This window comes from Nuphar pumila, chromosome 3, assembly GCF_984573655.1.
Source record: "Nuphar pumila chromosome 3, dmNupPumi1.hap1.1, whole genome shotgun sequence".
NCBI lineage: Eukaryota > Viridiplantae > Streptophyta > Magnoliopsida > Nymphaeales > Nymphaeaceae > Nuphar > Nuphar pumila.
This window is the reverse complement of record NC_143251.1, coordinates 96,247,667-96,273,067: the sequence shown is the minus strand read 5'-3', so window position 1 is coordinate 96,273,067 and position 25,401 is coordinate 96,247,667. Positions and strand designations below refer to the sequence as shown.

The window sequence follows — 25,401 nt, the reverse complement described above, 5'->3', positions numbered from 1 at the left end:
ATTATGTCTTAAATGGTGAATTGAATTTGCATATAAAATGATAATTGTTTTGTTATTATGTCTTGAACGGCTTTCATGTCTTATGACCGAATCTGCATGATATTAATGCAAGATACTGTTAGTATTGGACTTGCTGGAACACGACATCACATTTCTAAAACCTTATTTGTGCTACCATACTCAGAGACACTAATGCATGTTGGCCTGATTTCCTTTTCGTAAGAGTTTTTAAGTTTATGGTTGGTTGGTTGGCATTTGCATTTGTTTCGTAAAGATAATTGTTTTTTTGATGTGCCATTTCTCTTGGATGGTTGTAGTGTATTGCTAATTAGCCATCTTTAGGGCAAGTTCCATGAGAATTAGGATTCTTGGGATAAATGTCGAGGTTGCAGAAAATTTGAAGATTTTGTTTTACAACATTCACGGGTAGAAACACTACTGTATGCTTTGATAATTGCATTATATTTATTCTATTCTTGCCTGGAGCATCGAAATAGTTGCTGTATGCACTACTGAATTAGGAAAAAAATGAAAAAAAACATGCCCAGTATTCTTTCCACAAATGGGTCAGGAATGTAGAAACAGTCCTTTGCATGTGTAGAACTGCTTGATTCCTTGATGAATTAATAGGACCAGAGTTTCTCAGGGAAATTTTGATTGGGCGCTAGTAGGTGTTTGTTTGTCAATGACATAAAATTTGATTTATTGTTTATGATTTCGTGTTTCCACTTCATATTCAATGTTTTAATAGTTATTATTGTCATTTGCATTGAAATTCCTATTAAAGCTTTGATTTTTGCAGAGCATGTTTATCCATGTATTTAAGGAATTCACTGTGAGAACCAGATAGATATTTGATTATTAAACAAAATTGTTTGCACTAGAGTAGACATCTTACTGCAATCAGGAACCCCAGTCCTGAACTTATAAAATTGAAAGATCTCAGTTCATCATTTTTGTTCTTGTCGCGACTTGAATGAGGAGCACACGAACCGAGGCAGAGGAGAGAGAGAGAGAGAGAGAGAGAGAGAGAGAGAGAGAGAGAGAGAGAGAGAGAGAGAGAGAGAGAGAGCTCGTTCATATGATTAGGGCTAATCTCTATGTTAAATAGAGAGAGGCCAATGTAAAAATTTACACTCAAGTCCCTCATTAAACACTAAATATCAAATAACCTCTAGTTTAAGAAAACTTAAACTTAAAACCTCTTAATCTCAACACTCCCCCTCAAGTTGGAGCATAGATATCAATCATGCTCAACTTGTCACAACATTTTGAGAAATTTGGTCTAGCAAGAGGCTTTGTAAACATGTCTGCAACTTGGTCCTCCGACTTTAGATATTTGGTAGTGATATGACCAGATTGAACCATATCTCTTACATAGTGGCAATCAACCTCAATGTGCTTTGTTCTCTCATGAAAGACATGATTGTTCGCTATATATGTGGCAGCCTTGTTATCACACATCATGGTCATAGGAGAGGAAACCTTCACCTGAAGATCATAAAGAACGGTACAGACCCACATTAATTCAGAAGCTGTTTGGGCCATAGCCCTATATTCTGATTCTGCACTCGACCTAGAAACCACATTTTGCTTCTTACTTCTCCATGAAATTAAGTTGTCTCCCAAAAACACACAGAATCCTGTGGTAGATTTTCTATCCACTACAGATCCTGCATAGTCAGCATCAGAGTAGGCCACTATCTCCAGAGTTCCACTTTTTCTGAATAATAACCCTTTTCCAAGAGAAGATTTTAAATACCTGAGAATCATTATAGTTGCATTCCAATGTACCTCAGTTGGTTTATCCATAAATTGGCTAACTTTGCTTACTGCTAAAGCAATATCCGGCCTGGTCACAGTTACATAAAGTAGCTTTCCTACTAGTGAGCGATAACTTTTGCTATCAATCGGTTTTGACCCTTCTTCAAACAACTGAACTTTATGATCCATGAGAATATTTGCTGGTTTAGCTCTCAACATTCCAGTTTCCTTTAATAAGTCAAGAACATAATTCCGTTGAGACAAAACCATCCCTTCACGGCTCCTGGCAACTTCTATACCCAGAAAATATCTAAGTGAACCAAGGTCTTTTGTAACAAAGTGTTTTTGAAGATGAGCCTTTGTGGCTTCAATAGCTTTCACATCATCTCATGTAAGAATGATGTCATCCACATATACCACCATAACAACTATGCCTGAGTTAGTTTTCTTGATAAATAGTGTATGATCTGCCGCTGACCTATTAAAGCCAAAGTGTGACATCACTTCAAACAACTTTTGAAACCATGTACGCGGACTTTGTTTCAAGCCATAAATCACCTTTCTCAACCTACACACCTTCTGACACTCCCCCTCAACCTCGAATCTTGGAGGTTGTTGCATGTAAACTGTCTCAGATAGATCCCCATATAGAAATGCATTTTCACATCTAATTGACACAAGCTCCAACCATGATGAACAACTACTGAGAGAACAAGACGAATGGTGCCCATCCGTGCAACAGGAGAAAATTTTTCAAAGAAATCAATACCATAAGTCTGAGTATACCCTTTTGCTACTAATCTGGCCTTGTACCTTTCAATAGAACCATCCGATTTGTACTTTATGGTATATACCCATTTGCATCCAACAATGTCAGCATCCACTAGGGAATCAATTAGATCCCATGTATGCTTAGACAATAAAGCATCCATTTCTTCCTGCATAGCCAGCTTCCACCGGTTATCTAGCTCTGCCTGTTGATAGTTCAGAGGAATAGCTTCAACAGATAAGGCTGAAACAAAAGTCTTCATCTGATTTCCAATTCTAACATCAGAGACAAAATGAGATATGGGATATAAGGTACATTGTCGTGTCCCCTATCGTAGAGCGATAGGCCTGTTATCATCATCATGAAGATCACTATTGTCAGTAGTACTTACCTCAGGAGAAGAAGTGGATGGAGACACTTGCGGAGGTGAGGCTCTATGCACATATACCAATGGAGGATTATGAAATTGTGAAGAGGATGAAGTTTGGTTCGGTAATGGGGGCATAAATTCCAAAGGAAAATGAGGTATAGGTAATGGAAAAGACTCAGCTGGATCAACCTGCAGCGGGGAACCAGTACTAGAGTAATATGGAATGGATACCAAGAAAGATACATCCGCACTGACATACTCTCGGTGAGAAATAGGATCATAACATCGATATCCCTTTTGATTTTTTGGATAACCTATAAATATGCATTTTGTAGCTTGAGCAATTAATTTATCACGGTCAGGGCCAAGTTTGTGTACAAAACAAACACATCCAAATTTTTTTGGTGAGAAAGAAAAGAGTGGGGCATTAGGTTTTAGGATATGTAATGGAATTTGATCACCCACAGAAGATGAAGGCATGCGGTTGATCAGATAACAAGCAGTGCTAATCGCATCACCCCAATATAGCGCAGGAACATTGGATTGAATCATAAGGGTCCGGGCAACATCAAGCAGGTGCCAGTGTTTGCGCTCAGCCACCCCATTTTGTTGAGATGAATAGGCACATGTAGTTTGGGGTTGAATGCCATGATCTTGGTAAAATTGTAATAGAACTTTTGATTTAAACTCAAGAGCATTATCAGTGCGAACAATCTTGACAACAGATTCAAACTGAGTTTTTATTTCAAGAATTAAGGATTTGATTATACTTGGAACTTCAGATCGTTCTTTTATTAAAAATACCCACGACAACTTAGAAAAATCATCAACAATAACAAGATAATATCGACACTGAGTCCTAGTAGGAATCTTACTAGGACCCCATACATCTGCATGAAGAAGTTCAAAAACTTTATGACTAGACTGACTCTGACTCGAAGGGAACGAACTTCGATGATGCTTGCTCAACTGACATGCTTTACACTGAAATGATGTAGTAGAAGGAATTTGAGGAAAGACATAACGAAGCTTTGACAATGAAGGATGACCAAGACGACGATGCCACTGAACATGACTGTATGAGTGTTCCACTGCAGCATAAACCTTACCCACTGGATGATGTAGGTAGTAGACTCCATTTTCTTCATAGCCTCCACCAATCTTCTTCCCCGTCAGCAAATCCTGAAAATGACAACCCATCGGATCAAATATCACTCTACAGTTTAGTTCTTTTGTAAGACAACTATCAGAGAGTAAACTTTGAGGAAAGTTGGGAGCATGAAGAACATTTTTCAACTGTAAGGTGGAGGATATAGAAATATTTCCCTGACCAACAACTGGTGAGGAACTCCCATCGGCTAATAAGACTCCTCGATGAACAATAATATCCTTTAGATTTGAAAAAACAAGTGAATTTCCACACAAATGTCTGGATGCGCCAGAGTCAATAATCCACTTACTATCATTCAGATGAAGATGATTCCCTGTTGAGTAGGCAACACCGGCTGCAGGAGAGGTGGAACTCGAAGGTCGAAGAGCTATCAACTCATCATATTCTGTTCGACTGAGGGTGATACTGTCACTTGCAGAGGTATTATCATGTGCATTTATTGCCTCTAGTGTAGTAACATTTGCTTTTGGAGCATATGACTTTGATGAAGAAGAGGTTGGCCGACCATGCTTATCCCAGCAACGATCTTCTAAATGTCCAGATTTTCCATAGAATGTACATTGAAATTTTCCTATGCCTCCCATACCTCTCCCACGACCTCGTCCTCTGATATTCTGAATATTTTCACGCCCATAACCAGATGAGACAACTAGAGCAGATGACTGGGACACAGGATGAGATTGTGGAAGAGAGATCGCAAGTCTACTCAGACGATTGTATGCATGAGCAAGAGTAGGTACATCTGATCCAGTCAACATTTGGACTTTTGCAACAGAGAATTCTGAAGATAAACCTGTAAGAAACCGAGCAACCATAGTCTGTTCTTGATGATCCTTTTGCTTCGAACAACAAAGAGGCCTGTGAGCATTGAGTCTTTCAAACGCAGCTTTGACGGAGGCATAGTACTGGGCCAAGGTCTGATCTCCCTGCTGTAAATTATATATCTCCTGTTCAACTTGCAGGATACGACTCACATTAGTCTCTTGTGAGTACGTATCTCGAAGATTGTCCCACATCTGTTTGGCTGTATTATAGTAAATTAAACCATCTGCAATATAGGGTTTGAGACTATTCATGATCCATGACATAACGATGTCATTATCTTCGTCCCAAGTAACGTATTTTCCCACCTTTTCATTTGGTTCATCTTCCAACAAAATATGTTTTCTACGATGTCCAGATACTGACATCATAAAAGTTCTGGACCACCTGGCATAGTTGGTTTCATTCAACCTTACAGAGGAACTTATACTCCCCAATATGTTCAATTTTGGAATCACATTTTGAAGTTTCACCCATACTGAATATTTGATGCTATTGCAGCTGCCACAAAAAATCAGATTCACTCGCTTGAATATCATGTTTTATAATCACACGTCAGTCAAGTCCACGACTACACAAAGTTTGCCACACCTGAAATAAAAATCACAACATACTACAATTGACACAGAAAGAAGCGTGTTCCACAATCACGCATCAGCCAATACCACGACCTACTTGCACCTGACTATTCAACCCACGTCAGATACAATAGGTAAACACCTCAGAAATATAGATCTGAGAAAGCCAGAACAGTGTCCAACATGACGACTTGTTCATGGTCAGATTTTAGCACTTTCCACAAAGCAGGGAATCACGTCTGCTGCTTCCACGACACAGAAAAACATAGTAATAACATGCTGCTTCCACGACACACATGCTGCTAAAAAAAAATCCACGAAAAGCAGTTTGCCACGATAGTAGATAAAAGCTTCCAACAAAAAAAAACTTTCCACAAAGCAAGGAATCACGACTGCAGCTTCCACGACACAGAAATGAAAAAAAATTGATTAACAGGCTGCTACTATTGCACAAAACTCACGCCTGAGAAGAGAAAAAGCTTTCCACGACACATAAAAGCACGCCTGCTCTTCCGTAACTCCCAGCTGCAATCAATCTGTAGACCTGATTACAGATCTGTGTCATGACGTGAGTCAGACATCAAATCTGTGATCAGATCTATGTAATTATTGAGAAAAAAACCCCACACCTGTTTACGATTTGGTGTAGAACAGTCACATTTTCAGGCTCCAGAGATTCATGGCTCTGATACCATGTCGCGACTTGAATGAGGAGCACCCGAACCGAGGCAGAGGAGAGAGAGAGAGAGAGAGAGAGAGAGAGAGAGAGAGAGAGAGAGAGAGAGAGAGAGAGAGAGAGAGAGAGAACTCGTTCATATGATTAGGGCTAATCTCTATGTTAAATAGAGAGAGGCCAATGTAAAAATTTACACTCAAGTCCCTCATTAAACACTAAATATCAAATAACCTCTAGTTTAAGAAAACTTAAACTTAAAACCTCTTAATCTCAACAGTTCTCATTTGGAATATAGCGCATTTGAAATTTTGAATGTACTTGGAATTCGGAATGCCTGTGAAAGAAACAATCTGTGCATCATTGAGTTATTATTTCTTTTTATGTTTTTGCTCACTTTAATATGTTTAAATAAGCCTCTTTTTTTTTGTCACCAGTTGCTGACTCATTTTAGAATAATTTGTTTAAGCATGTGAAAATGATTTTTGTGGTTAGGTCTGTCAATAGGTTGGATTGTGGTTGTATAATGATGGCCCTTATTCTGATTGAAATTACAATTTAGGTCTGGATTTGGATCAGACTGACCATGTCACCGATCTAGGTTTTGAATCCTGAATTCAAATCTTTAATCAGATTCTCATTTTCAACCAAATCTGATTGAAAATTAGTTCTTTGAACAGGTGTCTAATAAGATCATATGGGTTCTGGAGTGCATTTTGTAACACAGATTGATGTTGTGGTTGAATTCTTTTTGCAAGTATTTCCAGTTAACCACAGGCACAAACATTGTAATGATATGAGTCCGGTCATATTGGTTCATATTGGGTACTTGATCCATTTAGACTGGATCAGGAGGTGGAGAAAAATGAAAACCAGAATTGAAGTCCAATTGGGTCTAAAAAACTTGAAATTATGATTAATCCATCCCTTTTGTCATCTTTAAACTTGAATCTGACCCTTTGATAACTCTATGTTTGGTGGATGGTGGACTACCTTGTCTTTCTTCTGAAGTGGATGCATGGATTTCCTGTTACCTATTGAACATATGTCACAACCATATGCTTATTGTAACTCTAGCTAGATTCCTAAAATAGTGTGGCTATGATTATCACTTGGAATCTTTGACCTCTCAAATAGAAGCATACTAGAGCGTCACGAACTGCAATCAATTCATTGGACTACTGGTGCTGTAAGTTTCTCTTTCTTGTTGCTCTTGCTAATTGTTTCCTTAGCTATTGATATATGGTGCTTTTCTCATGCTATTGCATTTATGATTCTACAAATGATCCTAAAACAACTTTAGTGTTATACTCATATAGTTACTAACAATTGCTATGTGAATTAGGCGACAACTAAAATTTCTAATATACTTAATAGCCAAAGCAAAACACAAGGGTGAATATCATGCATACTAAAACTAGATCATAGAAAATTAATTTATGAAAATGAGTTTAATCCATAAGCTTATGCTTCATTTTTTTTTCATCATCAATCACATCAAAAGGAGGGACAAAATCATAAAAATCATGTTCCCCTTCTTAGTCGAACTCTTTCAAGTTGGCATCCCAAAATGTGGTTGATCCATGCCAAGTCATGTTCCCCTTCTTAGTTGAGTTTTTTCATTGTCACAATGATGGATGCAAAATGAGTCTCAACAATCTTCAACAGGTTAAGATCAACATGCCTATTATAAATGACAAGTGCATGATGGTGATTGACAATCTTTTTCTAATTCTCAATCTACTAACTCATAAGCATGTGGATCTTGTTCCTCGCTTGGTGAGTTTCATATGATCTTGAGAGCCAAATTCAAACTATGTGCCAAACACAAAGTCAAAAAAGTGGGAAGATGTTTTCCAAACTAAACCTTGCACGGCTGCTTAGTGGAGCATTATTTGTGATGATTTGCACTATTGTTTCATCACCTACTTCCTATATCGTTTTTAAGAATAACCCTTTCAAATACTTGTCCTCCTTATATTCACCATATCCATCTATTATTTTTAAAAAAGTTTCCAGAGGGCTCTCGCCTTGAGGACAAGGCGGATTTGAGAGGGTGGATTGTTAGGAACTGTCCCAGATCCGATCCCGAGAAGCCGTTCTAGATCTAGATCTGTTCAAGAGACCCAATCTGATAGGTACTGAAGGATCCCCTTTCCTATTTTGATTCTTATTTTTGGTCTTTTATTTTTTTTAGGACTCTTAGGTCGACTCTATAAATAAGTATTATTATTCTTGATTAATTATGAATGAAATTAGTGGATTATTTTCCTTTGTGTTCTTCCTTTCTTTACCTATTTGTGTTTAAGATGCGCCCTTTTGTTGCCCTCTCAAAGCCCTTTTGTAGAATCCATTCCTTCTTAGGGCCAAGTTCTAACACCATCCATCAAAAACAATGAAAACTTCACCTTCTTCCCACAAAAACTTCTTGTATTCAAGTAGCTATTTGACATTCGCCCTCTACTTGGCAAGATTTTGTATGTATTCAAGTAACTAAATTACAATTTGCAAGTGGGGTAACCAAATCCTTCCAATAAGTATTCCTAGTTGCATTAGGTGCACGTTGGGTTGGATCATTCTGATTTACTTTCTCATTTGAATGAGAAAGTGAATCTGATTTGTATAAGCAGTCGAACATAAAGGGTTAAGTTGTGAGAAAGTGACTCTCATTTGCCTTTGCAAATGAGAGTCACTTTCTAATTTGCTTGAGATTCAAAATTACATGAGACCCCATGTGATTCTGAATCTCAAGCAAATTAGAAAGTGATTCTGAATCATGTTTGTTGAAAGGAGCAGCCGAACGTACCCTAAATGGGATTGAACTTGAAGAAAAGAACCTCCCTGTTTTTTATGCATTTCTTTCCATGTATGTTACATGATCATTGCATTGTTTTTTCTTAATTGTCACGTCCATATTTCTCTTTCTCTTTATAACTAGAAAGAGGTGTTGATCCCACTAGAGTTCATCATACTCTCTCTTATAAGCCACATCTTATTCCTTTCTAGCTGTTTGTGCAATGATTCATTGACTTGACAACATGCCTTAATGCCATGATTGTGAATTTCAGCAAATGCACTTTAAGTCTTGTGTATGACCCAGTGAATGAAACCTTCCATATGTTGCAAACAGACACTATGTTGGCACCACCTCCTATTGCTTTTCCCATCCTTATCACATGGGCGGCTATAGTGGTTGATAATCATCCAATGCAATAGAATCAACACAACTACTAGAGCTTGAAGCAAGACAAAAGCAACGCCTTTTCTTTTCTCTTTATCAATCATACTATTTAATTTTAATATATATATATATATATATTACAATACAAGTTTACATATTTACAAATTAAAATACATCTCAATATTTACAAGAAAAAAATATACAAAAGGGCTCTGATCTGGTAGACCTTGATCAGTCCCATGTCTGATAAAACCCCCAAGTGTATAGGTAAGCCTACATCAACCCTGTTCAAACCCAGTTCTGATCACACGGTATTAGGGTCTGATCTAACCTTGTTGAGAGAAAATTAGAGGGAGAGAGAGAGAGAGAGGTGGTGGTCTGGTGGCCCTACTCAGGCCCAATTTCTATTGTTTCTGGGCTTGAACAAGTGATTCAAGTCCAATTGGACCAAGGCCCTAGCATCTGATAAAACCCACAAGGAGAGAGAGAGAGAGAGAGAGAGAGAGAGAGAGAGAGAGAGAGAGAGAGAGAGAGAGAGAGAGAGAGAGAGAGTCCTGGAGGTCGCTGTTGGTAGGAAGGGACGTCATTGGTAATTAGTGGCCACAAGAAGGTTGCTACAGTGAGTAGGTAAGAAGGGAGGAAATTTAAAGCTACCTAGTGCAAATAAATGGTTTGGTGCATGTTGACCACACCCCACTACACGGAGTGCCATGCCCATGATGCACCCCTATTGACATGGGTGTGTTGGGTCTTCAGAAGCACCGCGTTATGTAGTTGTGATATTAGTGTCTTGGACATGTCTACAGTACAGTTTAATGTCATTATATTGACTTGGGAATTCATGTAATGAGAAATTTTCCACTGTGTATTTGTGAAGGCAGCTGTTGAGATAAAAATCATGATTTTGTTCATCTTCTGAACTCATATCACTGCTTTCTTTGTGTTCAGCTTACTCCATCATGGTTAACTTTTGTTTTCCACCAATCTTCTTGGTGTGCAGCCATTTTAGTTTTTTTGATGTCCTTATTCTTTGTGTATTGCATATTCATCTCCAAGTGAGATGATTAAGATAAAGAAGAAACATATCTGCACTCCAAGTTCTATCCCCATCTTTAACAATTGCCCATTAGTGGAACATCTTCAATTTTTGTACCACAATCACTTTCTTTTAACATTGTCATTTTGAATACCAATAAACTGCTTTTTCTTTTTGTGATTTTGAGTACCAAGTAAACTACTAATTTTTTGTTCTATGTACCTGGTACACTTCTTAGTGCTGTCTAAACAATTTCACCTAAACTGTTGTTCTTATACATTTCTTTCATTCCTCCTAAATATAGCCTTCAATGTTCATATATCTGTCAATTTTGGAAAAACATGTAATAGATGAATTCATGTGAACTTACTTTGATTCCATATTACCTTAAACTTACATTTCTTGACTATCATATTTTGTTGCAGGTGCTGCCCTTTGTTGGATTTGCTTTGGCAATGTTCTTATTTTACACTTTGGTCCCCATCTTGCTTAAGGTAGACTACAAGTTTTTGGAACTTATCGTCTATTCTACTTGGTACACAAACTGTGATATTATTCTTAGAATAAAACTATGTTGGAAAAATCACCTTTTTTTTTAAATTAGGTGACTTGTAGCATGTGGTTCAATGCCTCATGCAATCACATATGCAGGAAATTTTAGCCTTTGGATACTGACATTTTCTTGCTTCTGGCTGTTATCATTATCGAAAAAAGTTAAACTATACATCTTGCAATATGTGACATGAAAGTATCATGTTGCATCAAGGAAATAAGTAGTGCTTTTCAGGCCAAAGGAGATACTCCCTAATTGCATTCAGGATGTATGAATACCAAATGTTTCTAGACGTTATCTGTTAATATTTGTCACAGCATGATATTTGTATGACATTTATCAAAATAAAAGAATTCCTTAAATGTCTACATTCTCAAAATGTCATTAGTTTTAAGAAATGCAATATATTCATGAGATTATCTTGATATCAGCTGCAAACTTGTAAACAGCCAACCTTTTTGTTTTCACTTTTTTCCTTTTTAATTACACTCTAGGTATATTCCTGAGCAAACTATTTGTTTTTTTAATCAACTAAGACACTTTTTGTTAATAAATTTGAGAAACATTATTTGTGATGTGGGTCAGTTAAATTCACATACCTGTGAATTTTATGAGATTTTTCTTTATGATATGTACTTTTCTCATCTATCTTAACTTCAAGATTTAGATGAGGCCAAAGTTTAGATATTCTCTGCACCAACGTAGTTGAATTGAATAATATGCTTGTTTATGTGCTCAGTAAATGATTATGTTGGTTCTCTTGATTGATCTCTATCTATTGTATGACAATGATCATATTCTGCCTCATATCTGTTGCAAACATTTTTTTGGATGCTTAGCCAATGTATGATAAATGTTTTCATATGATCCTTATAAGGCCCACCCTTATATATCTGACCTGTCATTCTTTCAGCCTCATGATCATTGCATTTCTGTATGTTTAGCTAGTTTAATCTCTCTTTCTACTAGCCTTTTGAGCATGTTAGCTTTCATTTATGCTAAGAATCTAAAAAAAACCCATTTTTCACATGCGCGCAAATTTTCTTGTATTTTTACACACCTCTAATCTGATTACTTCAAGATCATGCCTTGACTAGAACTTTTGAGGAAACTACAGCCTTCTATTTATTTGAAAATATTTCCAAATTTTATTTGTCATCAGCATGTTTTTTGTTCATGCCTTTTATATAGTTACACAAAGAAGGATTTTCTTTGGTTTGATTGCATTTTATAGATTAGATGTCCTTACAATTGAACCTTTAGTTTGGATCTACTCGTACATTATAGACATGGAGACATATTTGTATACTTGAAAGCTGAAAATTCTTTGCCTGGCTGCTGCTAAGAATAAAACTGAATGGACTATGATTATTTTCAAATATAAAAAGTATATGGATGGAAGTTAGGCTTCATGAGCAGCAAAACAATGTTCAACAGTAGGAGGTGTTCAGTAACTTCAAAAATATGTTTCTTAATTTTCAGATCTGAAATACTGATTCAAGGTTATATATCTGGACAGTGGATACATGTTTTTTTATAGTGGTGTGGACCAATAAGCTTCCAAATGGCTAAGTTAATAGTAGAATCAATAGGATTTCAAATTAGTATCTGTGAAATCCTTAATTCAGCTCAAATGATGATGAAAACAGTAAGAATGCTCAGAATTTCAATTGCTTTGATGGAAGTGGTCACATAGACTGATGTATTGTACATATATTACTGTTTCAAACTCTAAAATTTTGATGTGGAATTAGAAATATGGAAGACTTCAGTCTCTGTAATCAAAATTGAAGGCCGTTAGTGATTGGGTCCGCAAAAATAAACATATATACTTATACACATAAATGGGCATGCAATGACTAAAATGTCCACTAAAAAGATTTTAGCATACATTTCTAACAACAATGTCTGCTTTTCCAAATCTTATATTTCCTCAAATCTGAATATATGGCTTATCCTTTCGGATGTCCAAAACATGAGGAAGTGAGTTTGTTACTGCCCATGCCACCCTGAGTTTCAATAATCAACTGCCATTTAAATAGTTAATCTTATGCAATTAATATCCAGATTAGAATCTACATTTGATTTCCAAATGCGCATCTAAGCTTCAATAATTCAAATGGCAATGGAATTGAATTTTCTTGCGAAAATTATTTGTCAAAGACTCAAAATGTCCTTTATCTTTTTTTCTTCCTGCTGCTTCTAAACAATATTTTTTTCTCCAGCATTAATCGAATTTTTCCTTCCAAATGTGACAGCCACTTTATTTCTAATATCATTAAGCAAATTCTTTATTTTTCTATTTTCATTATTTTCTGCAGAGTGCATGAATAGTTGATGGTAACTTTATCCTGATTTTAATGTGACACAAGCATCCTTCAGGTTAAAATAAAGAAATCTCTTGGATATATGAGATGTGAAATATTAATTATTCAACACTGTTTAGGTGTTTACCACCAGACTTCGCTTTGTTCTGCTGCTAATTTGTTTCTAGCTCCCTGATATTCAAACATGCATGTTCCAACATTGAGATTTTCCATGAACATTGTGGTACTCCTTTTTGAGCTGCCTTTACTACTATTGATAATAATTATCTCAGCCATAAGAACAATACATATATGACAAGGTGATTAACGCTGCATGCCAATCTTAAAAGTAATTCTGCATTTTGGCTAACTAGCTGAATATCTGTTAACTTTAAGGATCTTCATATTTGCTAATTGGTCAACCTCACTATTCACTAATGGCATCAGAGAAGTCTTATGACTGTCATTCTTGTCTGCAATGGATGGCCTTGTTGACATTAATGTAAAATAAGAGCTTTAATGTTTCTATTCTTGTTTTCTCATGCAGATAAGTGGAGCTACAATGCTAAACCTTTCTTTGCTGACATCAGATATGTGGGCTGTTCTAATTCGCATCCTTGCATATCATGAACGGGTTGGCTTCCACAAATGTTTATGTTTTAGTTTGAAATACATCAGATTAAAATATCGGTGGCCTATCTTTGACCATCTCATGAAATGATTCCCTGCAGGTTGACTGGATGTATTTCATTGCTTTCTTTATGGTTGTTGTTGGACTGGTAGTGTATTCATGGTATGCCGTCATCTGTTTTGATTATCATTCTTTCAAACACTTTCTGTTGCATATCGTTGGTGATTAGTGTGATGAGGATCGCGTTATGAAACAGGGCTTCTGGGAACAAAGATAAGGTAGCAGCAGATGATGGCCAAAGCAGCAATCTGCAATATAGTGGAAGAGGAGATGAGGAGGCTGTTCTTCAAAATGCAGAGAGTTGTGCACAACAACCTGCAGTTGGGATGTCTAAAAGATGATCACCACCGTCTATGATTCCTCTCGCAATGAGTTATCTCCATGGTTACACATAAAGTTGTAGAAGGTAATGACACTAGAAAGAAGTGAAAAACCAAAATAACATGGAGGAATAAAAAAACATGATTGTGCAAGTTCAGTCTTTGTGCTATGCTAAACTCCATGATCCTGTGTGTTTCTGCAGTAATGGTTGTGGAGTTCATGTATTTCTGTATCATTAGGCCCCGTTTGTTGCAAGGTGAAGGATGGGAAGGAGAAATCATACGAAGGGGCTCAATTTTCAGGGGACGTTTGTTCAGCCCCTAACCATGGGAAGCCACTTCCCTTGAAAAGGATGCTTTGAAAAATGATTCTCCGAGGTGTTGACCCCGTTTTGATAGAAAAAAAAAGGCCTTTTTGCATTTATTATGTAGGTTCCACTACATATTTCCCATGAAGATGTTTGCTTCACCCCCATGTATGAAAAGGGTCTCTTTCATGGGAAAGTGCATGAAACAAGCAGAATCTCAGGAAAATCATGCTGCCCTGTCATTTTCCCCTGAAACACCTTCCAAGGATGATGTGAACTGACTTCCATGGGAAACATGGGAAAAGCTGGGGCCTACAACTACCAGTGTGGATTTTTCTCTCTTTGTTTGGGTGTTTTTTCTACTAGGTTGAAAAAACCTGCAGCCAAACACGTCAGTTAGACTTTTTATATGAAAAGTGGGGTTGTTTCCTTGCGGCAAATCGGCCTAATATAGATGAGAGAACACAGTTTTCTTGGCAGCAAACACGAACTCAGCAATAGGTCTTGACATGTGCATGTGCTTTTTGCACCCCTAGCGTTGGTAAGTCAACCGTGGTGATCACAACTCAACCTGGTTTGACCTGGTAATGACTATGTTTGAGCTCCTAAAATAGGCTGATAGTTAACTTGAGCTTATTTCACGAGTCTGTTTTGTCTAACAAACAAGCTAAGCGTAAAGGTGTATAATAAGCTCAAGCGAAAATATTGGTTACCCTTCAGTTCCAAACCCATGAACCAAAAAAACGCTTTACTTTTATTAATTTTCTTGTTCCCTTTTGAATTGGATCCTTCATGTGTTCTACATGCTTGGTTGAGTACGGACTGGCCTTTACATGATTTTCCAGCATGTGTTCCAGAAAAGTTCAAAAAACAACAGCTTACAGTGTATCACAATTTCATTCTTTAAAAATTTTATGTTCATGTTAAAAGGTACAATAACAGGTTTGATTCTACTAAGTCCAACACATCTATGAGGCCAGATTTGTTTCACATCGTCTTCCCTTATCGGTTCCAACTAAAGTGTTTGGAACCCACGCATTTTTCTTAAAGATTGTAAAAATGAATGTATATTTTTGGCAGGATGCATATCTTATAATCATATGTATAAGACAATTAGAAGTTTAAATTCTTGAAAAATGACCGTATTGTCTTTATAAAATGGCATAATTTTGAAAATGCCTCAATTTTTTGAAATCCTTCTCCTTTAACGTTTTAGGATATGTTTACCCTTTGCACAAGCAAACTTGTTGATGTTCGTGCGATAGATATGTATGCTGTTTGAAGGTCACATCTCAATAAAAAAAAGATTTGCATGAACATTTGAAATTTGCATAAAGTATTTGCATGAACATTTGAAGCTCAAACATGTTAACTTGAATCACAACATAGGAGATTTGCATCTTAAATGCACTAATCTTTTAAGATTCATAAGCCTGATGTGATCCTTTTAGAATATAAAAGTTTGAGCTCGACAGGTTCATTCCATACATTTGCGGCAGTCTTAACATTTGCGTAAATGTCATTCGAACCTCCTTTAACTAAAAATTCGCTTAAAACAAGGATGTACGTCCTCAAATATATGTTAGACCTTCATAAATGTCTATTGCAAATGTTCTTAATGACGCATGTTTTCTTATTTGAGCTTGGCAGGTTTATGTCACACATTTGCGGACGTCACGACCTTTGTGCATATACCATGTGAACCTTCTTTAACTAAAAACTCGCATAAGGAATGAATGTATGTTTGCAAATGTGTGACTGCAATCGCAAATATGTATTGTCAATATCTTTACCTTCGCATGCTTTTTATCAAAAAATGATTGTACTATACAGTAAAAATAATAAAAATGTATCATATTGTATAACAAATTCGACATATTTTATGAAATGCCCTATAATTTGGGATATTGTCTTCATGTTGAAAATCGTAAATAGCTAGTGTTGAAATGTCCTTTTTACCCTTTGCATGCACAAAACTAATGAAGTTCATGCAATATATCACTTTGTTTGTTGGGTGCCGCAAACTCCCACTTCAAATAAGGTTTACATTTTTTTTTTTTGAAAAATGATTGTACTAACGGGTAATTTGATATGTTTTCGCATGCTCCTTCAGTCGATATTCTCCCCATGTCTAAAATCACAAATATCTAGATTGAAAAAGACATTTTTACCCTTCGCACATGCAAACTTTCCCTATATATGCAAACTTTCTCTCAAATATGTGATTTTTTATCTGAGTCCAACCCATTTGGGTGACCTAGTTTGACACCGTTAGTGGACCACATAATGGGGAGATAGCGGGTGGTAGTTACGTACGTAACTGCCTCTTTCCCCATTATATAAGGGGGTTGACTGCTACAAAGATGATGAGAGTTTCACTGCAAGTCTACCTAAATTTCACATAAAGATGACGTGGTATAGGGTCCTGCTCACCGTCGACCTAAGGTCTGGGCTCATCGTGGGCCCATAATCCATTGTTGGGGTTGTCCGGGATCGCTTCCTCTGTGACAGAGCAAAACCAGAGAAACTGTTATGTAAAACACAAGGGAGTGCGTAGTACCCATGGCTGCCTCAGGTACACAGCACTCCCCCTGTGTTTTACTATTTTACATAACTGTTTCTCTAGTTTTGCCCTGTTACAAGGGAGGTGATCCCGAACGACCCCAACAATTGCGAGCAGCAGAGAGGAAATTCTCATATATGTATCTCTCTAATCAGATATCAAAAACTTATGTTTTTATAGTTGTTGAAAAGCTAAGATACTAACCTGTAACTTTTATGTTTTTAATTAGAATAAAAAATCCTTTTAGGGTTCCCGTTTCTGAGTTCCTAAACTGAAATACGAGCATGCACTGAACCCTCTAGGATTGAGCATTTTTCATCTGTTCTATGCTATTTTATGGCCACTTGCACCAGGAATCCAAAAAAAAGAGGAAAAAAACAGATCGGAAAGTTATCTTTCCACTACGACCAAGATCACCTTGATTTGAAAAGTGTTTGGAGAGAAACATCATCTGAAAGATAAATTGTTCATCTTAAACATGAAAATACCGAACATAGGCGAGGATGGGGAAGTTCACATAAAATATAGTCGGGCTTGAGGAAGTCTACATAAAATATAAGTGAACTTCCTCAAGTCCTCATATATTTTATGCAGACTTCTGCATATATTTTATGTGGACTTTTTTATTTTGTTCAAGTTTAACAGGAAGTTCGCATATAATTTTATGTGAACTTCGTGAAGTCTGTAAAAAAATTCACCTGTGTTCGCAGAGAAGACTGACTCAGAGGCAACAGAGAACTAGATCCACAGAATTGAGAGAATCTTTCATTTACTCGAAGTCCCAGATGACCGCAAGGTCAATTTTGGGACATACCGACTAAAGAAGCCTGTGGAAATATGGTGGGAGATTGTCCATGAGGTTAAATTTAAGAGTACACCAGTGACTTGGGCGCAGTTCATAGAGGTATTTTACACAACTTATTTTCTGAAGCACGAGAGGAGTAAGAAGATGCATGAGTTTATGAACCTTCAACAAGGAGGCACGAGGTTAGCTGACTACATCACCAAATTCTGAAGTCTAAAACGATATTACCCAAATGTCTACACGATAGAGGAGGATCGAGCAACGAACTTCACCCATGGTCTGAAGTCAGCGTTGAGGACCAAGGTTTATACTTGAGGGTTGAAATCAATCAATGAAGCCATTGAGGTAGCCACATTGCTTGATAGTGACTAGGCAGAAACACATTGTAACATCCAAAAATTTTCAATGTTTAATAAATTCTGAAAATCAAGTCTATGAATTTTGAATCAATTAGATATGATTTGAAGTTTAAAAATCCTGATTTGAATAATTATTGGATCTAAACAATGATCTCAACTCATATATGAACTTTTGATAGATCCAAACAAAGAGTTTTTCAAAGTCCATAATTTAGGGACATACTCATAAATAATTAAATTGTCAAGGATAAAATGGTAATTTACCACTCTAAAGGCATATTCAAGTATATTCTCCAACTATAAAGGGGTAAAAAGGTAAATTTTATCAGTTTAAACTTGTTTTCCCACATTGTTGGAGTTCATTTTAGCTCAATTCAGCTAGAATTGAACTAACCCTAGTCAGTCAAGCTAAGATTTAGGTTGTTTAAGCTCTGGATTATTTCATCTTAGTTCAGTTGATTGTGATTTTAGCTCAAACCCAGTGTTTTGTTCACTACACTTAGTACACTCGTGTTACTTCACTCTGTAGTGAATTCCTTACCATTTTATTTGGAATTGTGTCTGCTTTTAATCGTCTGGTCTGTGAGTCTAGTTGAGATAGTGTCTTCTTAGTTCACCTGAGTTCAGAAACCTTAGAACCCCGTTCAAGTCAGTTCAAACCTTGTTTTTCTAAGTGTCATTCTTCACTCCACCTCACGCCTTTGCCCAGGAGGGCAAAATCGTCTATACTTGTGTTCATGTCTCAATCAGGGGTAGTTTGGTCAATTTCTAAGCCAGAGGCAATTTCCAGTCTGGACTCAGATCAATTCTTTTATCTGATATTATATCCAAGATCCAACACATGTTTCAATGTGGACATTGGATACTTGATCCGATCCAATGTTGGATCTGATGTCCAGTATCCATTTTTTATTTTGGACCTGGATCCTTTTGTTTAACTCACTCTGTTATCTATTTTCAGTGTCCATTTTGTCTTTAAAACTGAATCTCTACATTAGATATCCAGGATCCACCCATCAATCATTTACTATTCAGGATCCACTTTCTAATTTTATCTTTGATCCAAGATCTATTTTATCTGCCTTATCATATCCAAGATCCGTTTTTAAAAGCCTATCCTTGATCCAGGATCTGTCCAGCATTTTTGAGCATGAATCATGCTCATTGTCTGAGATCTAAATCCATTTGTCATTTGAAACTTTGAATCCAGATTTGAATTCAAATCTTTCTTCTCATTCAGTTTCAAATCTGTGTTAAAAAATTGATCTTTCTACATTTTAATTCAAATCTAGTGCTTTTGCATTTCAACATTTGATATTTTGAAATACATTTTTCAAAACAATATGCACTAGATCTAGATCCAGATTGAATTTTGATTTGAATTTTTGTTAGGTTTGAATCTCAAAACAGATCTTAGATCCAATCCAAAATAGATGGGGCCCACCTAGGTGGCATCACCTCTAGATTATTCTCCTCATTTTGTTTTCTTATTTTTGTTATTTTAGATAATTAGTTGATTTAGGATTTGGTTTTTGTTTTTTATCTCTTAATTTTATTCTTTTTGTTTTAACCTTTTATTATTTTATTTGTTTCACCAATCCAAATGTGGACCCCACTTAGATGGCGCCACACCTAGAGTCTTTTAATTCATTGTTACTTCTTTACTTTTTAGTGTTTTATTTAGGTTGGAAAATAAAAGTCAAAAATTGATCCAAATGTGGACTCTATTAAGGAGCAAATATGGGACCCACTAGAGAGTCTCTATCCTCTTCCAACTCTCTCTATAAAAGAGGCCAAAGGGAGGAGGGACGTCCAGCCAAGAAAAGCCAAGCAAGCAAGGTCTCTCTCTTCTTGATTTTCTTCTTCTCCTTCTTCTTCCATAGGTGTTGCCCCTCCCGTCTAGCTCTTCTTCTTTCTTCTTTGGTTGCAATAAAGGAAGAACAAGATCTAGGTAATCCCTTTTACTTTCTCCTTATTTTTCTTTTTATTTCATTATTTTATTTATTATATTTGCCACATTCTTTTTACAGCCACAAGAAGGTTGAGATTCAACTTCTCATAGGCCGAATCCCTCCTTCCCATCGGCTACAACAAAATATACCCCATGCTTTCATCATTCTTTTTATTATTTATGTGCATTATAAATTTAGATTTGCATCACTTTTGCATCCATGTAGAATCAGAAATAGTTAATGGTCAGTTTCTTTTTTTTATATATGGGTAGATTAGGTTTGATCTTGTTAATAGCCCATAATCTAAAATATTGATTCTGGTCTTCACGTTAGTATTGTTATTTCATGTATTTATCTTCATCCTTTCAAGCTAATTTTTTTATGAGATATACATTATGTCTACATGGGTCTGGTCAAGTTTCACTATTTTTCAACATCTTTTGCATGTTTTCAAAAATAAAAACCAAAACCTGTTTTCTGCACCATCAGGGCATTGTTCATAATCAGGGTCATCTTGTTAGAGTCATATCTCTCTAACCGAAGATGATTTTTCAAATTTGTAAAAAGGGACTTCTTTGTCTGCATGTCTAGTTTATTTCTGATGAATTTGATAATTTTTTAAATCTGTTTGCTATTTTGTTTTAGCCCAAAACTAAGACTGGTTACAGAATATCTTGTTCTACAACATGCTTTTTTTACTGTAACCTACTTCCACTTTTTAATTCAATACCTTTCACTGCGTACTTATTAATTTTTTTTTTATTGTATATAGTCTCTAGAGGTGTTAGGAGTCTCCATGCCAATTTCAGATTTGATAGAATACATGTATGTATAAAAATTTCAAATTTGATAAATGTATATGTATGCACAAAAAATTCAGATTTGATAGAATGCATAGGTGGAAAAATTTTTTAGATTTGATAATGTGCATGTATGCATAGAAATTTTAGAATTTATAATGTGCTTGTATGTAGAAAAATTTAATATGGTGTTGAAGTTTTAGATTTGATATAATGCTTATAAGCACAAAATTTTCAAAATTTATAATGTGCATATATGTATAAAATTTTTAGATTTGATATGGTGCTCATATGCATAAAAAATTCTGATTTAATATGGTACTCATATGCACAGAAATTTTAGATTTGATATGCTGCTCATATACACAAAAAATTTATATTTAATATGATGCTCATATGCACAAAAATTCCAGATTTTGATATGGTGCTCATAGGAAAAGAAATTTTAAATTTGATATGATGCTTATATGCACAAAAATTCTAGTTTTGATGTGGTGCTCATATGTACAGAAATTTCACATTATAGGTTAATGTTGGTGCTATGTTTATGAGAACAAAAATTCAGTTTATATTGATATGTATTGTGTCATGCTTATGTGCATAAAGAACCGAATTTGATGTATGTGGTTGTGCCATGCTTATAATACCACAAAATTTTTGACAATAATAAATAAAATAAATATGAATTTTATGTATAATTATGGCTTAAATTTTGTTTTTGATTTATCTTAACTTAATGAGATTTAATCCAACGATTTTGTCAATTTAATATGTAATTTAAGGTTGAATTCATACCTAAGTTTAATTAAAAGTGAAAGTGAAGTTCAACTTTATTTTAAAGGTATAATTCAATTCCAATTTGAATTTCAAAATGAATTTAACTTGGGTTTAGTTAGAATTTAATTAGTACTCAATTTAGTTTGATTGGATCTAAATTGAGCATTTAAAATAAATCAATTAAGATCCAGAATCCATAGGGTAAGTCTCCCCTCTACTAGGGCCTACTTGGATCCAATGGCCAAGTGGAAATAGATTTAAATTATGTCCAAATTTAAACAAATCAGAATGGGATTGGATTTAAATTATGTCTAAATTCTCACTCTCTCTTAGGTAGAATTCATGTAAAGTAACATGTAAAAGCTTAATAAATTACTAAGGTAAAATTATAATTTAAAATTTAAACTAATTACCGAGAGAATAAATTACCTACTGAGGTAAAAAGGAAAAAATGAGGAGATTTTTAGGAAGTTTATCCGCTCCCACATGACTTCAGAATGGGACCCACGTTGAGCATGGGGAAAACCTAGGTGGGGCAAATTCTAAAAGTATAGTAACTAATTTAAAAAAGGTGATCTAATCCCTAATTTAAGGGGATGTTATGGTTTGGATTTGAACTCTATCCCCTCTACACGATTTTGGAGAGATAAGTCCTTGTTCATGTAAATGCCGAGTGACATAATCTTAGGTAATATATTATATATATTAATTTAATTAAGGTATTGGATGGGATTCCTCAAAGAATATTCTCTTTGATATGGGGTTGGAGATAGACTCCAAAACCTCCACACAGTTTTGGAGAGAGATCCACATTAGATACAAGATTTAATGTGAGGGTGCCATGTGGCACACCTCCATAATATTAAGTAATTTAATTATTTGTTAATGTGCTTAATTATGAAGTGGTGTTAGATTAAAGAGTCTTTTGGAGATGGGCAGTAGAGATTGAAGTAGATATGAGGTTTAGGGTTTGAAACTCTATAAAATGAGAGTTTGAGAACCCCCTACACATTTTTTAAGATCTCACACTCTCTTTCCTCCTGGTCGACCCTCTCTCTATCTTCTTATTCTTCACACACCCTAGGGTAGAGACTCCATTAAAGCTCGAAGGTGGGAGTTATACCATCGCTTTGATGTATCGCGAGGATGATCTGTACTGTAGAAGATGAAGGATACATAGACTCGATGAATCTAAGGTAGGGTTTCAACACTATATTATTATTATTGGGTTGCGCAAATTTGTTTAAACTTTGATTTAGAATTTTGTGAATAATGATTTTAAATCAATAAATGGATGTTATGATTTAGTTTTGGTTGCATACCTGTAACCTACCTTGGATTGTTAACCAAATAAGGTTTTAGTTGTATTTTCATTTCTTACAATAAAGGTGAGGTTTAAAAAACCATCATATTTTAGAGTTAAAATTTTGAGGCGTTACAATGCTTATGTACACAGAAAATAAGATTTGATGTATGTGATTGTGTCATGCTTATATGCACAGAAAATTAGATTTGATATATGTGAATGTGTAATGCTTATATGAACAGAAAATCAGATTTAATGTATGTGATTGCGCAATGCTTGTGTACAAAAAATCAAATTTAAGGTATATGTTTTGTGTCATGTTTAGTTACACAGAAAATCAAATTTGATGCATATATTGATGCTATGGTTATGTACATAGAGAATATATTTATATATTATGCTTATAATGAATGATTGTTAAGCATGCCATTATATGTTGTCATGATAGTGGAAGGATTCATGATGTTAAGCACGATGCAACATGATATTATAAATTGTTATATAGTGCTATAAGACATGAAATAATGCATGCACTTGTGATGCTCATAAATGAGTTTGGGTTTGAGAAATCAATGTGATGCTGTAGTGCACATATGTATGTGTGACATGTGAATATATTATATTGTAAGGCCTGAAAAAATATGCATGTACATGGTATCGCTCTTGAATGAACAAGGAGTGATGAGAATCCATAGGGTTCTGAAAGTATACTAAATTATAAAAAATATATGTACACATAATTTATTGTTATCGTCTTCACAAGCGAGTTGCTCAATTAGTTTGAAGGCACCAGAGCATGATGAATGAGTTGAGATTAAGTTGAACTTAATAAAATATGTAACTACCTTAAATGGGTAGTATGATGTTCATGACGATGAAAAAAGTTACCCTAGAGGGGTACTTGGGCTACTGAGCCTTGAAATGCCTAATGATATTAGGCACATGTAATGAAATACATTGAACCATTTTAAAGATGACCCAATAACCTATTCACTTTAAGCTTAACCTAGAAAGAGTAGGTGGTACAAGCCCGAGTGACCAACATATAAATTTTTTTGAGAGCAAGGCGTCTTACCTAGTATTTTGTCCTTGAATGGTAGGGGCTTGAACTACCAATGTGTCCTAGGTGGTAGATCTCACGACTATTGCAGTACTATATGATGCATCCTAATTATAATATCGTGTATTTTTTGACTTAGTCGACTTTGAAGAAGAAAAGCAAAATTTGGGCAAATTTTAGATGTAAAATTTGAATTATATATTGTTAGATGAGTGTAAACACCCCAAATTTTCCACCTTCACTCACAAACACCTGCCTTCTGCCACTGTGACCCACTCTCTAAAGTCTTCAGAAGACCAGTTGATTGTCATCTGAACCAGGGTTATTTGGAGCCCAAATTTTGCACCAAATTCAAATATTTTATCTTGCAATCAAAATTCAATCTCTCTTTTGGCTCATATTCAATCATCAATTTTTGCCTTCGAACAAAAATGTTCAAATCTTTATCTCTGCCAGAGGTTCGGGACTTCAAATCCCTCATCCAGGGTTTGCCTTTTGCAATCATCTCATAACATTTCATATCATTTCATACCATTTCATGTCATTGCATCGCATTGGATGCCATTTTCGAGATTCAGCACTCTTGTTTTTTAAAATCTTTCAATCCAGATTTGATTTTAAAACTTTTATTTCAAAATCAATTTCAAACACCTGGGTTTTAGATCGATATTTTGCCTTTTGTCAAGCCCCAGAATCTTATATTTCAAAATATTTTCTTTAGAAAGCAATCTAGATTCATTTTAAACTCAATTTTAACTTATCTCAATTCTCAGATGAGACCCACCTAGGTGGTGTCGCTTCTGGATCCATTCTTTCATCCAAATTTCTCAAATTTCAGAGTTTTAGTGGGATCAAGACTCTGTCTTTTTACCTTTTTAAACCTCTTCAAATTTCTATTTTGATTTTAAATTTTGCATCATTTTTTTTATGTTTATCTCAAAGAAACATGAAAAAAGGCTTGTATCCGGATAAATCCAGTAATTTTTAGATATTACTGGATAAATCCTGAAAAGCTGACATATCTTTACTAACAAGTTTGCTAGTTTTGCAGAGACACTCAAAAATGTATTTTCTTTATTTTCCTTTTTTTTATTTCAATTTATTATTTATGTAAATTGTAATTATAAATTTGGAATAAGAATTTAATTTCCTGCTTAGCTTAGGTTGCATTGCATATAATTTATTCTTTTATAATATGATTTGTGTAATGGATGATGATTCATGCATATTCAAATCC

General features: G+C 35.4%; 1 protein-coding gene across 5 annotated transcripts in view; it reads left to right on the top strand.

Annotated features, from left to right (window-relative positions):
* The window catches only part of LOC149843157 (solute carrier family 35 protein (DUF914)), a 90,205-nt gene that overhangs the window by 35,725 nt on the left and 29,079 nt on the right, over positions 1–25,401 (top strand). For 2 of the 5 annotated variants that reach the window (XR_016430851.1, XR_016430852.1), the window contains exons 7-11: positions 7,285–7,336; positions 10,790–10,858; positions 13,771–13,857; positions 13,955–14,016; positions 14,111–14,320. Coding sequence is in view for 3 of the 5 variants with exons in the window: in XM_089999624.1 (XP_089855750.1) it covers positions 7,285–7,336; positions 10,790–10,858; positions 13,771–13,857; positions 13,955–14,016; positions 14,111–14,255 (415 nt within the window). In the remaining 2 variants the exon portion in view is untranslated. Of the gene's footprint in view, positions 1–7,284; positions 7,337–10,789; positions 10,859–13,770; positions 13,858–13,954; positions 14,017–14,110; positions 14,384–25,401 lie in introns of those variants that run through there. The other 3 variants (XM_089999624.1, XM_089999626.1, XM_089999625.1) reach the window with 2 other exon arrangements.